General features: G+C 42.0%; 1 protein-coding gene across 4 annotated transcripts in view; it reads right to left on the reverse strand.

The window, feature by feature from the left end:
- Positions 1-12,173, reverse strand: part of KDM6A (lysine demethylase 6A) — a 177,149-nt gene that overhangs the window by 120,847 nt on the left and 44,129 nt on the right. For all 4 annotated transcript variants that reach the window (XM_077342853.1, XM_077342850.1, XM_077342852.1 and 1 more), the window contains exons 3-4: positions 2,970-3,078; positions 61-110 (exon numbers count right to left, since the gene is read on the reverse strand). In XM_077342853.1, coding sequence (XP_077198968.1) covers positions 61-110; positions 2,970-3,078 — 159 coding nt within the window. The remainder of the gene's footprint in view (positions 1-60; positions 111-2,969; positions 3,079-12,173) is intronic.

The following is a 12,173-nucleotide window of genomic DNA, read 5'->3' on the forward strand; positions in this document are numbered from 1 at the left end:
ATAAAACCAAGACACAGTATAATACAGTATTAATTTGAAGAAGTACAGATCTATACAGACCTTCCAGTAGTCAGATTGTAAACTGTAGTACCTCTGGTATGCAGATAATGCTGAAATGGAAAAGATTTTTTTAAATAAAATTGAAGCTTTAGGCTTATAACAAGTCACAGGTTTGGTGATTAGCAGTCCAGAACCCAACCTGAGAAGGGCTCATCCTTCTCCCAGCGTTTTTCTCATAGGACTAAATTCTCCACTTCTTGGTTAACTTAGTTTAAAAGAACTGTAAGCCATGACTTCTTTGGGTAGTAAAAAGCTCCAGCTTTTCAAGAACTGCAAATCAGGTTTCTATTTACTCAGAATCCATATCCACAGATCAACAACGGGTTTCAGTTTTAGTTAAACGGGATCCCTAGTTAACAATATCCATAGTTAATGTGATCAAATGTAGTCTGCTGTGGGACTGACTGTTGTGGAGATAAGAGAGAGAGAAAGGAACTCCCACAAATGAGTTTTATTTATTTATTATTAAATTTCTTACCCACCACTCCCAGAGGAAGGACCAACTTGTGGTGGGTCACAACATATAAAAGCCCTACATTAAAAAAAAAAATTAAAACCCCATCATACAACATTACCAACAATAGCAACATGGTGGCAAAACCTATCCCCTCCCCCATAACGGTACGCCTCCCACAGGGGCAGGAGAGGGCTATGTCAATAAATTCCCCACCCATGATGTTCTGAGCTGATGGCATGACTTCCTGGGGGGAGGGAGGGGGGCGACAGATCTTTCCCCTGAACTGGCCTCAACCATAGACCTGGCAGAAGAGCTCTGTCTTACAGGCCCTGCTAAAAGCCAACATTATTATTATCATCATCATCATCATCAATTAAAAATGAGCCAGCACTACATCAACATAAACACATGTGGATTGTAACCTCACATGAATGGCTCTGTTTTATTTTAAATATACTAGTATCAAAGCCCATTTTAAAAATGGGCTGTGAAAGGGGCAGCAGGCAGGCGGGCGTGAGAGGGTGGCTGCAGCTGTCTTTGGCCGGCAAAGCAGGCTAAAGGAAGTGGAAAGCCCCCCCCCCCCCGGCTCCCTTTGACTGTGCCGAGAGCGCTTCCCAGGCTAAAGGGAGTGGGAAGTTCCCCTTCCCTGGCCCCGGCAACAGGGCTTTGTGGCCCGCAGGGAGGCTTGAAACGTCCCCCCAGCTCCCTCCCAGCAGGAGCGTACTGTGGGCCGCAAAGCCCTGTCGCTGCCTCTCTCCTTGTGGGCGACAATGGAGGCCTCAACCACAAGGCTTCCAGCAGGCAAGGAGGGAGGGTGGGAGCTGGAGGGGGAGGGCCAATCAGGGTAGACCTGGACGGACCAGGGCCCTGAACAGTCTCCTCCCAAGAGGCTGTTTCCCAAATATATAAGGGAGCGAAATAGTGTTAATGATATACACTGCAATATGAAGGCCACAATGTATTGACTACTGTTCCCTTAAACCTGTAACTGCCATACTGGGAACATAAATGAAGAATGCATGAATAGCTATTGTTGGAACATAGCTACAGTATAACATGAATCACTTTCTAAAATATTTTTTAGAACTGTAGTGTCAGATTACACCATTTATGCACATTTAGTCATTAAAACTGACCTTTGGTCTGATGTGGCAGGGCTTTTATTTTTGATATAAAGTAAAACATTTGTACATGTCTCAAATGTCTTAAGAACAAAGGGGATAAAAGTAAATTGTTAATTACATTTCAAATAATATACCAAGAAAAATGTCTTGGATTTATATTTTAAAGTCCCAGAGCTTGCTTGGAGTACCATGATACAGCAGCTTTGCTGAAGCTTGGGTATGATTAATATCTGAATGGGAGATTCCCAGTTAATATAGCTCCTCTCTTACAGAAACACTGTGAACTGAGATACTGTGAGTGAGCTAAGGATCTTGAATGCTCAGCAGCTACCACTGCATTACAACTTCAAGATTATTTGAGAAAATTATGACAAATTATATAAAATTTAAAGTAATTTGTGAATACAGTGTATGCCTCTTTGCATTTTATAGTGCAAGAAGAAAGGCAAGGTATGAAGGCAAATGTCTTTAAATACTTCAACAATGGAGAAACAATTAAAATGTCATTTCAGAATAAGGCATTTGTTCCTGTATCACTTCACCCACATGTTCTGTAATCCTAAAGCAGGTAATAAAAAAGCAAAACAAAAACAGCCTCTGGAATTTAACAAAGAATATAGTATAGTATAGTATAGTATAGTATAGTATAGTATAGTATAGTATAGTATAGTATAGTATAGTATAATATAATATAATATAATATAATATACAGAGCATTGGATTATGTCTACAAAAGCTACTTTAATAGATGTGTATCACAAATTAATTTAATAGTGTCTATCTTAAGCAAACTCTGGGAATTAAAGTACTGTGAACAGGGTCTAGGATCTTTCATTCTCAATAGCCTTACTAAACTACAACTTGGAGGATTCTCCAAGAAATTTTAAGAAAGTTACGACACAAAATTAAAGTTTATTATGTAAATATGTCCTATAGGGCATCTTATATTTATATAAGCCTTCTGAGATGGAACCCAATATGTAAATAGGAATGTAAGCAGTCTTCAAGAAGAAATTACTACAAATATGAAATTCACATTTACCATCAGGATGTGAGTTACACTCAGAAGATTCCTGTTAAAAATAGACATGTTCTAGAATTAAAAGCATTTATTTTAAGAGAAAACTGAAGCTATTTACCTATTCACTAAAAGAGCACATAAAATGTTAATTAATACATGGATTAACATGTACACTGCAAGCATATTATTCTGTCTGAAACAGATCCAGAAGCCCTTTATTGGCAAATACTGTCTGAAACTAAAAGGCATGTATGTAGCATTTTACTGATCCTAAACAAAAACTGAAAAGAAATTATGATGGGTTTACCTTTTGGATAATCCTCCAATAAGAGGTTGAAGTGACCTAACTGGCAAAAGAAATCAGATTCAACTTTTCCTTCTGCTTTTAATATTAGCGATTCATAGCAGCCAACAGCCTGGAAGAAGAGAGGACAGATTTTATAAATAACAGTGCAAGTTTAATAATAAATATAATTATTTTACCTTAGCATATAACCTGAAAAACATCAAAATAATAATGTTATTGTAAATGATGATGTTGATCACATTCGTATAATGGGAGGCTGATTTTTTTTGTTTGTTTGTTCATTTTAATGCAGCAGGCTTTCAGCTCCGAGCTTCATTTTTCCAATGCAACCATTAGTAAGTATCAAAATGACATTTTGGTCTAATGCAATCCAAACTGAAAGACCAAATTCTTATTTATTTATGAAACCGCCATGGTGTGACGGATAAAAAGATATTACACCTGTATTATAACATAATTTTGTGATGATATAACCATCTAGGTGCACTATACACCTAGAAAACTTAAAATTACAAATAATCTAGCCTGAAACAGAGAAGAGAATGCCCACCCACGTCAGCCCATGACATACATGAAATTGTTAGATTAAGGAGAATAAAACGGGTCCACTGCATCACTAAGCTGCCAACTTTCCAAGTGAAGAAACAGCCCAAGAAGCTCCCAAGGAGGGTGCATGTATTATTCTCCTTCAGCATGCATCCTGAAATTTTCTCTTTCCATTTCAGAACACTTAACATTCTTTTGGTTGCAAAAAGAAAAGCCTTAGGAAGTATACACAAAGTACAGCTAAAAATCAGGAAACTGAGACGGGAATTGGAATGTCCGAAAAAGACCCATACATTTTTTCAGTCCAGAAATAATCAGGATAAGCAGATCCACCTGAATATCAATATTGATATTCAGATTAAGATTAGGTAAAGCCAGATCTTTCAGTTTGTGGCCATTTAAATGCCTCTCGTCAAAAAACTGCTGATCCTACAGAGAGGGCTGCTTTGACTCCCCCACCCAGTACAGCCCAAAAAATAGCTGATCCCATGGAATCATGTACAGAGAGGGGCAGTTCAGACCTTTCCACACTCATAGCCTCACAAACAGTCCAAGCCAATGTTGGGGAGAGAAGCCACTCTGTGGGATCAGCTGTTTGTAGGGCTGTGCAGATGGAGGCAGAAGGACCCTACCTACCCTATAGGCCAACAGACAGCTGATCCATGGAGAGAAGCCTCGCTATGGATTGCCTGGACTGTGCAGGGAGGGGGTCAATTAAACTCACCCACCACCAACCGTGCAGAGCCTGCTGGCTGGCAGCCCACAGTTCCTTTTGCTTCCTAACCTTTGAAAGGTAGGGGAAGTAATAGGGAGGGTTCAGATGCCTGCTGCCCATTTAAACTTAACAGCTCATTGGCAGATTGTTCAGATAGTTTAAATGTCTGATGGTCATTTCAAGGCTCCCTTTCACTTCCTCCTCCTTGCAAAGGGAGGAAAACAAAAAGGAGCATGGGAATGTCTTAGAAATTGAAACCCAATTCGGATTTCAGTTATTTGGGCTATGCTTCACTTTGGGAGACTGCAGTTAAGTTAGGGGATGCCAAAAAAAAAATCACATTGGCATTAATTTGAGGTCTTGTTTGTTTTTATTACACTGAACCAAATCACACATCCCTCATCAAGGACTGGTTAGTACAGTGGCACTCACTCTCTGGCTGATAGACAGCCAAAATTCCCCTCAAACAAAAAATCCACATAACTTCTGTATGATATAAACACTGCACCATCAACCACACATGTAGAAGAACACTAATATTAAATATATAACTCAATGGCCTCTGTATATAATTACCTGTCTGTTAGTATGAAGCATAACTGTCTCTCTGAGATACAACTTCACTGAGACTGAGTTCTACATTGGAGATAGAAATTAACCTTCCCCCAATCTTCTACAAGCCCTCTTTCCTGGACACTCTTATCCCAGTATCTTCAACACAAAAAAGAGAAAAGCACAAAAGTGAGGATGCTGGTGTGTGATGGTTAGGAGCTGAAAAGGCAAGCAAGAACATCCCTACTGGGCACAGACTGATGGCACAGTTCCAGGGTTTGCCATTTGCCTGGAAAGGATGTGGCTGTTGGGGTGAGATGATGCTACCACTGTCAGGCACAGGCTGGTAGTACAGTATGTGGTTTCTCCAACCCCTGTCTGGGCCTGCCAACTTGGTTGGTGAGGCTGCTGCTGCTGGCTGAGAAATTAGCACACCTATATCAACCTGAGACTGGCAAAGTCAGAAAGTAGACAAGCAGGCTGTCACTGAATTGGATGGGCAAGGCCACCATTACCAAGCACAGTATCTAGCCTTACCACTACCTGATTAAAAAAAACAAGTTAACAAAATAAAAATACACATGGGAGGCTATATGCAAACAAGAAAAAAAATGTGACTCAAAAAATCCTACAGGTTACAGAAGGATTTGGGTATTCCAACTGGAGCCAACATAAAAAACAAAGTCCTTTAGAATCATACCACAAAAAAGGGAAGTTGTGATCAAAGATGGCTTGCCAGTTAACCAGCATGCTCTATGGTTCAAGAGATCTGCCCAGCAACTGCTGATGAAACCCAACTGCTTTTTTCCTATTGGTGGATATCCCCCACTCAAGTCCAATTGTGACTTTTTCTCAGGATTCCATGTATCCCTTTCCCTTCAGGACTGAGTGATTGTCCTCAGCCATGCCAGTAAAGAGCAACTGCCATCAAGTCTGTTTTATAAGGAAGAGCAGAGAAAGGCAGATAAATACAACCTTGCATGAGTTGCCTTGCAACAGGAGAAGGGACAGGGTCCTTTTGGTTACTCTCACCTCCACCAGTTCTCTGTTATCTCTGTTACTGAAGAAGTGATGACTTATTAAATACAGGAAACACCTCTAAAATAAAAGCCTTGAAGAGCTATAGCCTTGTCAACTTTCTTAGACACAGGGTAGAACCTATGTTGTGAAGAAGAGACACAGACTCCCAAGCTACAGAATATCACAGGGCTAGAAATTCCCATGATCAAGGTACTGACTTATTTTCTCCGATTCAAAACAGCCCTTGCATCCCAATCTCCGTTATGCTGGAAGGAGTGAGTGAGTGAATACTGTATCCTTCCCTGGTTCCCCAAACTGTCTTCCACTGCTCCCCAAAAGAAAAATATGTGCACACATTTTAGTTTTTATTTACTAAAGAGTGAATCTTGGAAACAAATATACTAATTTTGATACATTTATTCTGAGCACTGGATATAGATTGTGCTAGTTCACAGCATGAAATCTGCCTTGTATTTGCCCTCAAATACAACAAGCAAAAAGATTTAACATTCTATTTCCAGACATCAGATAAAGATGGCTGTATATAGACTACATTTTACAGAGCCCTCAATTAAAACTAGCCTGTATGACTGCTGCTTTCACAAATGAAATGAAAAGAATTTAGTTATAAAAGGGAAGAGTACTAAAGAAGACAGTTCACTTCCTTCTCTTTGTTTAAACAGAGGGAAGCAATGTTTGAAGAATTTAAGTTGGCAAAATGACCAACAGAAGCTGCCTTGTCGTGTGTGTGATAACTAGAGCAGAGGAAGGAAGCAAACAGGAATGAGAGGAAGCATTTCAGTCAAAAATATATTATAATCATTTGTGTTATTCTGCCACCTGCCTGTTTTTCATAGGCACTGAACAGAACTCTTGTTCCTTTACACAAAATTTTCATTACTAAAATTATGTTGCTAACATCTAACTTTCTTTATGGTTAAAGTTGCATTAGACAAGAACAGGCAATAAAATACTATTTTTATTTATAAGTCAATAGGATTAAATGAATACAGGTGACAACTTTACAACTACACCTAAATAATGCCAATCATTATGTTGAAAATCTTCAAGCTTTCTATGACAACTGAACACAATACTAATAAAATTCACATTTTAGTCTCCTGTCCACCCAATTATACCAAGAGTGAGAGGCATAGGAATGCATTATTTGTTCAAGTGTAAATTTTAGTATTGCCTTCTATTAAGAACTTTAAACAGAATACTGTTTCAATGAAAAGTTTCCCCAGTATATCCTTTGTTTAATAGCACATATTTGTAAATAATTATTTAGTGAAACCTGAAAACCACAAAAGCTTTAAAAACCTCTAAGAATTATGAGAGCCATGTGAATCATTGGTTTTTAAGCTAAGTTTGAAAATAGCCCTTAAAAGCCTTAAAAAAAAAAATCTGCCTCTGTGAATGCACCAGAAGGAATAGCAATAAGCTAACATTCGAGCCTACAAATGGCTATAAGTTTAGAAAATGGAAAGCATTTTGGATAAGGTCCTCAGTGACCAAGCAACTTGATATATTTGCACAGCTGCTTTTTATACCCTGTTTTTCACAAACTAAAGGAGCCCAAAATGGCTCGCAAACACCTTTATCTTCCTCTCCCTACACCAAACACCCTAGATCAGTGTTCCCCAACCTTTTTATCACCGGGGACCACTTAATGCCGGGGACCACTCAGCGCCTTTTACTGAGGCCCAGTGGGGGGGGGGGTAGTTTACTCCTCTACTCTCAACCACGGCCCTAGCGCTCTCTGATCGCTATGGTAATGTTTAAACATCCCTTCAAAATACGATACAGACACGCCACAACAATGAAGTGTGTTGTAAAGGGCTGGGGGGGGGGATGAAGTAAAGGGCTGGGGGGGGAAGGCGTCCTTTGGGGCCCACCTCCAATTAGTCAAATGACCACATGTGGTCCGAGGCCCACAGGTTAAGGATAGCTACCCTAGATGGAAGGTGGGGCTGAGAGAGGTCTGACATAACTGCTCTACAAAAATTGCTCTACAAGAACTGTGACTAGGCTAAAGTCATCCACCTGGTTGCCTGTGGAGGAATGGGGAATCAAACCCAGTTCTCCAGATTATAGTCCACCACTGGTGTAGCAATAGAACACCAGGAAAAAATCCACTCATGAACTGCCTCAGGACTTTTTATTAATCAGGGCAACACAAGCATCTACCTATCACAATTGCCTACTGTAGGGCAGCCGCTACCACACCTCCTGAGCATGCTTTATTACACATGAATATGCAAGTGAATATGTTCAACAGCAATTAACTGCACAATCTGACAACTGGTCATTTTTACTGTGTTCTATCTGTCCAGTGGTATCTTAAAGCAGTGGTCCTCAACCCGCGGCCCGCAGCCCGGGCCGCGAAGGCCTTGGCGCCGGGCCGCGGTTCCTTCTTCCCTCCCCCTCCAAAGCGAGAAGCTCGCCAGGCCGCGAGCAAATCAGCCGCCAAAGCAAGCTTCTTGTTTCGGGAGGGGAGGGAAGAGAAGCTTGCCGAGCTGCAAGCTAATCGGCCGCTTTAATCGGGCCGCCCTCTCCCCCACTCCGGAGCAGCGGTCCGCAGCGGCCGAAAGCTTGCAGACCGCTGTCTTAAAGACTTTATTCCACTATAAACTTTGTGAGCCAAACCTCACTTCATGATGATTTATGCTGGAATTAGTTCTGTTAGTTTTTGAAGTGGTACTGGGCTTCTAATTAGTTATGCAACAGCAAACTAACACAACTATTCCCTGTGGTATTAAAGGCTGTGCAGGGCAAGAAAAAAATCATCAGACAGGAAGCTGGTACTCTCTCATTCAGCAGCAAGAGAAGGAAAGCAGCATCTCTCCCCCCACCCCAGTCTCTATAAAGCTAGGCCTCTTCTGGACACTCTCCTGCATGATGATGTTGTCATCTGTTCAGTCGTGTCTGACCCTCAGAGATTCTATACGAAAGTCTCCGCCACATGTCACTGTCAATGACCGCTTCTTTTAGTTGGTTCATGGTCATCCCTGTGTCGACTTTGATCGTGTCATGCCAGCAGATCCTTTGGTGACCACGCCAAGCATGAATGATTTTTCTAATGAGTTTGATCGCATGATGTGTCCAAAGTAAGTGAGCTTTAGCCGTAATATCTTGCCTTATAATGATATAGTTGGTTTGCTCCTCTCTAAAACTGGCTGTCCACAGAATTCGCAGCACTCGTCTCCAACACCAGCTTTCGGGTCCAGCTTTCGATTGCATAGCTTGTTATGGGGAAGACAATGGCGCTGACTAGCTGGCATTTTGTATTAAGGCTGGTATCTTCTCCATATTTGGTTCATGCTTAACATTCCGTTCCGGGCCAGTGTTATTAGCCATTTGATTTCACAGCTGCATCCACCACTTTGATTGATCATAGAGCCAAGAAAGATGAAATCATCAATACATTCGATGTTCTCATTGTCAATCGTGACTTTGGTGCTACTGTCAGTAGTCTTCATAATCTTTGTTTTTTTAGATATTTATATATAGTCCCATCTTTTCATTTTCTTCTTTTAGTCTCTTTATCAGGGTCTTCAGATCATGCTCCAATTTTACAAGGAGTGTTGTATCATCTGCATAGCGGAGATTATTGATATTAAGACCTCCAATTTTAACTCCAATCGTAGATTCTTCCAGATTAAGCTTTCACATAATTACCTCTACATAAAGGTTAAAATGAAAGGGTGATAAGATACACCCTTGTCTCACTCCTTGGTTGACCTTGAACCAATCAGTATCTCCATATATTGTTCATACTGCAGCCTCCTGGTTGGTGTACAATGAACTTACGAGGTGGATTGAGTGGGACAACATTCCCAATTCATGTAAAGCATCCCATTGCTTCTTGTGATCAACACAGTCAAACGCTTTAGAACAGTGGTTCCCAACCTTTTTATCACTGGGGACCGGTCAACGCTTGACAATTTTACTGAGGCCCGGGGGGGGGGGGAGTCTTTTGCCGAGGGATGTCACCGCTGCCTGAGCCCTTGCTCCACTTGCTTTCCCGCCGGTGCCCCTGACTTCCTACTGCCACTGGGGGGCGCTGCCAGCAGCAGCTGTGCAGTGCCATGCTGAAAGGGAGCCCCAGCCATGGCGGCCGCTGGAGAGCACCAAAGGTGAGCCGGCAGCAGAGTGACAAGGCAGCTCCCAAAGCAGCAGCCGGGGAGGAGGACGAGGAGGTGCTGCGGCCCGGTAACAACTGATTCACAGACTGGTACCGGTCTCCAGACCGGGGGTTGGGGACCACTGCTTTAGAATAATCAATAAACATAGATAGATGACCTTTTGGTGTTCATGGTTTTTTTTTTCAAGAATACAGCGCAAATTTGCAATGTGGTCTCGGGTGCCACAACCATGTTGAAAACCAGCCGCAAACATGTCAAAAATCGTCTGGAATCCCCAGACGATTATGAGCATTTTGCCAATGTGATACTACGATTACTATTATGACAGTATATTGGAAGAGCAACCACTGACGAATATAAAATAGAAAGCGGGTTACTTAACCTAGGATCCCGTTTTGGTTGACTCTTTATGTTTGATCATTTAGACTTTATGTTATAACCTTTTCACTTATAAACATAGAGAAGACTACTACATCATTTGAACTTGGCCACCGTTTGTGATCAGAGCCACAATCTGCTCCAGAAATGTTTGGCCTTTCTGATGATTGATCTACAGTGCCTGGTAACCTGTAGGTACTCTTCTTTAGAGCTCTGTCCTTCCCTCCATTTCCTGAACATTTCCCTTTTCTTTCTTAGTTCCTCTTGAAGTTCTCTGTTCATCCAAATAGGCTTCTTAGAGCTCCTGCAGTGTTTTCATCTTTCTGGGATAGTCATTGATTGAGCATGCAATAGCTCTTGTTTGAGTAGCGCCCACCCTTCACATGCTCCCTTCCCTTCCAGCATTCTCATCCATGGTATGACACTCATCATGTCTCTGACTTTATTAAAGTTTGCCCTCCGAAAATCCAACATCTGCGTCTGGCTACAACCTTCCTTGCCATCCCATCTTAAAAGGAATTCTATGAGGACATGGTCACTTCCCCCTAGGGTCCCCACCTCCTTCACCTCATCCACCAACTCTTGCCTGTTAGTCAGTATTAAGTCCAGTATGGCTGAACTTCTTGTGGGTTCATATCTAACATTTGATAAATGAAATTGTCAGCCAGGCAGGTCAGAAAGTTGCATGACTGAGGACGCTTCGCAGAGTTCGTTTCCCAGTACACATCTGGGAAATTGAAGTCACCCATGATGACAAGGTCCTGACGTTTGGATATTTTCTCAAGCTGCTCACAAAGCGCAGCATCCACATCCTCTCGTTGGTCAGGCGGTCGGTAGCAGACACCAACCACCACACTGTTTATTTTCCCCTGCCTTATTTTCACCCAGATGCTTTCAAACTGTAGATATACTCTCCTTCACTAGAATTTTCTGACCGGTAAGGTCCTTCCCCATTCCTGTGTAAGTGGCCTGTGAGTTGTAACCGCAGTTCACCCCTTCACCATGTTGAGGAATACAGTAGACCCAACTCACAGCTTTCTTGGCAACCTCATGTTCCTTTTACCACCAGTTTTTTTCAACAGGCCTGAACTCAAGCTATGATGCTATGTGCCTCCATCTGGAATGCCTTAGGCTATACACTACTCATGCAAAGCCACAGCCTCCTTCTTTCCGTCCTCTCACCTACAACAGTCAGGCGGCGTGGAGGCGGCCATTGCCATGGCTCCTTTGCCACTGGCCGCCGCCACAGTCCGCCACTGTTGACTGCCAACTGCTGCCGTTGCCTGCCACCGCTCACTGCTACTTCCAGCCACCGTCACCTTTCCTTGAAGGTACAGGCCAGGCCTGCCCCTGTCTTCTTTGGGGGCGGTCTCTGAGGCTACTTGGGTGACTGTTGTGCGAATGCATGTGCATGAATCCACGCATGTATGCATGTGCTGCCCACACACAAATGCACACGTGCAGACCCCACCACCGCCACAGTTGGGGTTGCCGCGTTGGAGCAGTTGAGAACCACTGCTCTAGTATAAATAGATCTGAGAGGATCTTAAATCAAACTGAGCAATTGGTAGCAACGATATATGGTCTACTTGCAGATTTGGAAGGCACAAGCTAAATATACAATTATAGTTGGGAAAAAGATTTACAGATAACTTTTTTAGAACAGCTTTGGCTAAATATATTTTCTAAATATACATAAGGCCATACTGGAGTTATCAGTTCATACATGCATATCAGAAAATATAAAAATTATGTAGACAGTGCTGCAAAAATATTTTCTGGCACACCTAAAATATATTGTAATCGCAACAAAAATACTGATGCTCATTTTCATACAACTTACAA

This window comes from Paroedura picta, chromosome 6 (assembly GCF_049243985.1).
Source record: "Paroedura picta isolate Pp20150507F chromosome 6, Ppicta_v3.0, whole genome shotgun sequence".
Taxonomy (NCBI): domain Eukaryota; kingdom Metazoa; phylum Chordata; class Lepidosauria; order Squamata; family Gekkonidae; genus Paroedura; species Paroedura picta.